This window comes from Aplysia californica, unplaced genomic scaffold, assembly GCF_000002075.1.
Source record: "Aplysia californica isolate F4 #8 unplaced genomic scaffold, AplCal3.0 scaffold00227, whole genome shotgun sequence".
Classification (NCBI taxonomy): domain Eukaryota; kingdom Metazoa; phylum Mollusca; class Gastropoda; order Aplysiida; family Aplysiidae; genus Aplysia; species Aplysia californica.
In genome coordinates, this window is record NW_004797497.1 from 213,477 (window position 1) to 215,738 (window position 2,262).

General features: G+C 38.5%; 1 protein-coding gene across 1 annotated transcript in view; it reads left to right on the forward strand.

Annotated features, from left to right (window-relative positions):
* The window catches only part of LOC101852480, a gene marked incomplete at its 3' end in the record, with an annotated part of 37,726 nt that extends 36,530 nt beyond the window's left edge, over positions 1 to 1,196 (forward strand). The window contains 1 exon segment of the mRNA XM_013083365.2: positions 1,123 to 1,196. Within this exon segment, the coding sequence (XP_012938819.1) occupies positions 1,123 to 1,196 (74 nt within the window).
* Between the last annotated feature and the right edge of the window lie 1,066 nt (positions 1,197 to 2,262).

The window sequence follows — 2,262 nt, forward strand, 5'->3', positions numbered from 1 at the left end:
AACAACAACAACAACAACAACAACAATAACAACAGCAACAACAACCCACACCAACAACCCCCCACCTCAAAAAAAGAAAACGCTAACAAAACAAAACAAAAAAATGACAAAAACCCCTTAACAAACAATAACAAAACCCCCAGTACAACGGTCTTCTCCTCCCTTTCATCTTCTTTTACGTTTACTTTTTCATCCTCTGTTGCCGTTGAGCGTCGAGCGGAGATGCAGTTTTCTATGGTAGGCCAGCTCCGCAGCTCTTTCAGTTGTCATATTATGTTTTCTCAGGGTTTCCTTGACACCTTCGATCCACCTTTTGCGTTTTTTTCCTCTTCCTTTATAGCTTGAGTGCTTGGTGATGTAGGCTCTCGAGGCCGGCTGGCCAGGTGACATTAGTAACAAGTGGCCAACCCATTTTATTATCTGTCTTTCTATGTAATGCAGCCAGGACTCAATGCTGACAGCTGCTCTTACTTCTTCATTTCTCTGCCTGTCTCGTCTTGTGATGTTAAGGGTTTTGCGGAGACATTTCTTTTCGCACTCAGTGATTTTGCTTTCATGGGTTTTACTTAATGTCCAGGTCTGGCACTGGAAGCATAATGTTGGTATGAATAATTTTATTGAGGTAAAAAGCTGACTCTTTGTGTCAATGGAGATGTTTGGATGAGATAGGAGGGGTGTGAGCTGGTAGGGGACAGCGTTGGCTTCTTGAGTTTACATTTCTATTTCTCTGTCTATGGACTCGTTTTCAGAAAAAGTACTTTCAGGATATTTGAACTCCTTCATCTTTTTCAATTGTTTAATATTGGCATGGATGTTCAGGGACTATGGTTTCGGCTCACTTTCATAACTTCTGTTTTTGATGTTCTTATTTTCATGTTAAATTTCTCGCAGCAGTTGTTCAGTTCTGTAGTGTGATTTTGGAGACTTTGTTGGTTTGAACGAATAAGACCTTAGTCGTCTGCAAATAGAAGTTCATTTATCCCTTTCATCATTGTCCTGTAATTTATGTTTATGTCCCTAATTGACTTGTTTTGCATTATCTTTTTTGTACTTGGCTTTGAAGTACTGTGTGTGTTCCATCTCCCTGCAGACTCAGAAAGGTTCCTCTCTTTGTTTTTACAGGATAAGTCAGAGTATATCGATGCTCTACTTGTGGAGATCCAAGACAGATACATGATAAAAAAGGACATCATTAAGTGAGTTTGTGTTGTTCAAGGGGTCTGATAGTAGTTACTAAAACTTTTAAAAATTGGGCGTTATAACAAAGACAAAACAGGTGGCCTGACAGTATTTACGTCATACTTTTTATGTGCTCTTACACCACGGGGTGTCGAGGAGAGAAGGGAGATACAATCGTCAGACGTGGGCCAGGTGTGTTGCTGTTCGGATCGTCATATTGTTCCTTTGGAGGAAATCTTACAGTAAGACCAAAAAGTGATCTGACCGTATGACTTAAAGTAAAAAACCCCAAAAACTCTGGCAGTAAAGACAAAAGAAAAAAAAAGAAGAAAAGGAGTTGTCAATAAAGACAATAAAACGATAATGTAAAAAAGGTTCTGACAATAAAAAGGAAAATGGAAGAATAGTCTGACCAAGAAAGGAGGAGGAGAGAGAGTGGCCGTACTTAAAGTCATTTTCTTTTTTTTTTTAAAGTAGTTTGTTCTAAATTTTGATTGGTAATGGCAAGGAAGGATGAGTCACCAAAGTTATGATCATCTTTTCGGCTGCTAAGAAAATGTTGTAATCTTGAATTTCATTCGTAATTGTGGTTTAAAAATGGAAAAAAAATCTCTCACAATAAATCTTGTAACGTAAAAGCTAAGTTTATATTGTTTTCTGATCTAGACGTCTTGGTAGAAGGACAAAACGGAGTGGGCGAACATAATGATTCTCTTTTCCATCGTTTATCCGCCAGTTCACATTATAATTGGTCGCTTTAAAGTACAAGGGGGCTATCCCGAAAAATGCTGTTTTGAGAAAGTCGAAGATACAGTTTTTGCCCCTTGTTCAGTTTCCTTAAAAGACAAGAAGAGTTTTCTGTATAACCAAACGAATTTCCACACTTATGAAACCAAACTTCTCCTTTGGGAAGGTCAATGCCCACTTTTGGTAAAGGTCAAGATTTCTGGAAACTCCCGAAATCTGGGTTAGCCCGCTTGTCCTTAAAAGCGACCAATTGTAAGGCGAAATCGTCCATATCATTTCTTTCTGACATGCTATGTATTCAAATGATTGATTCTGATATTTTTTTAGGGGGTGGGG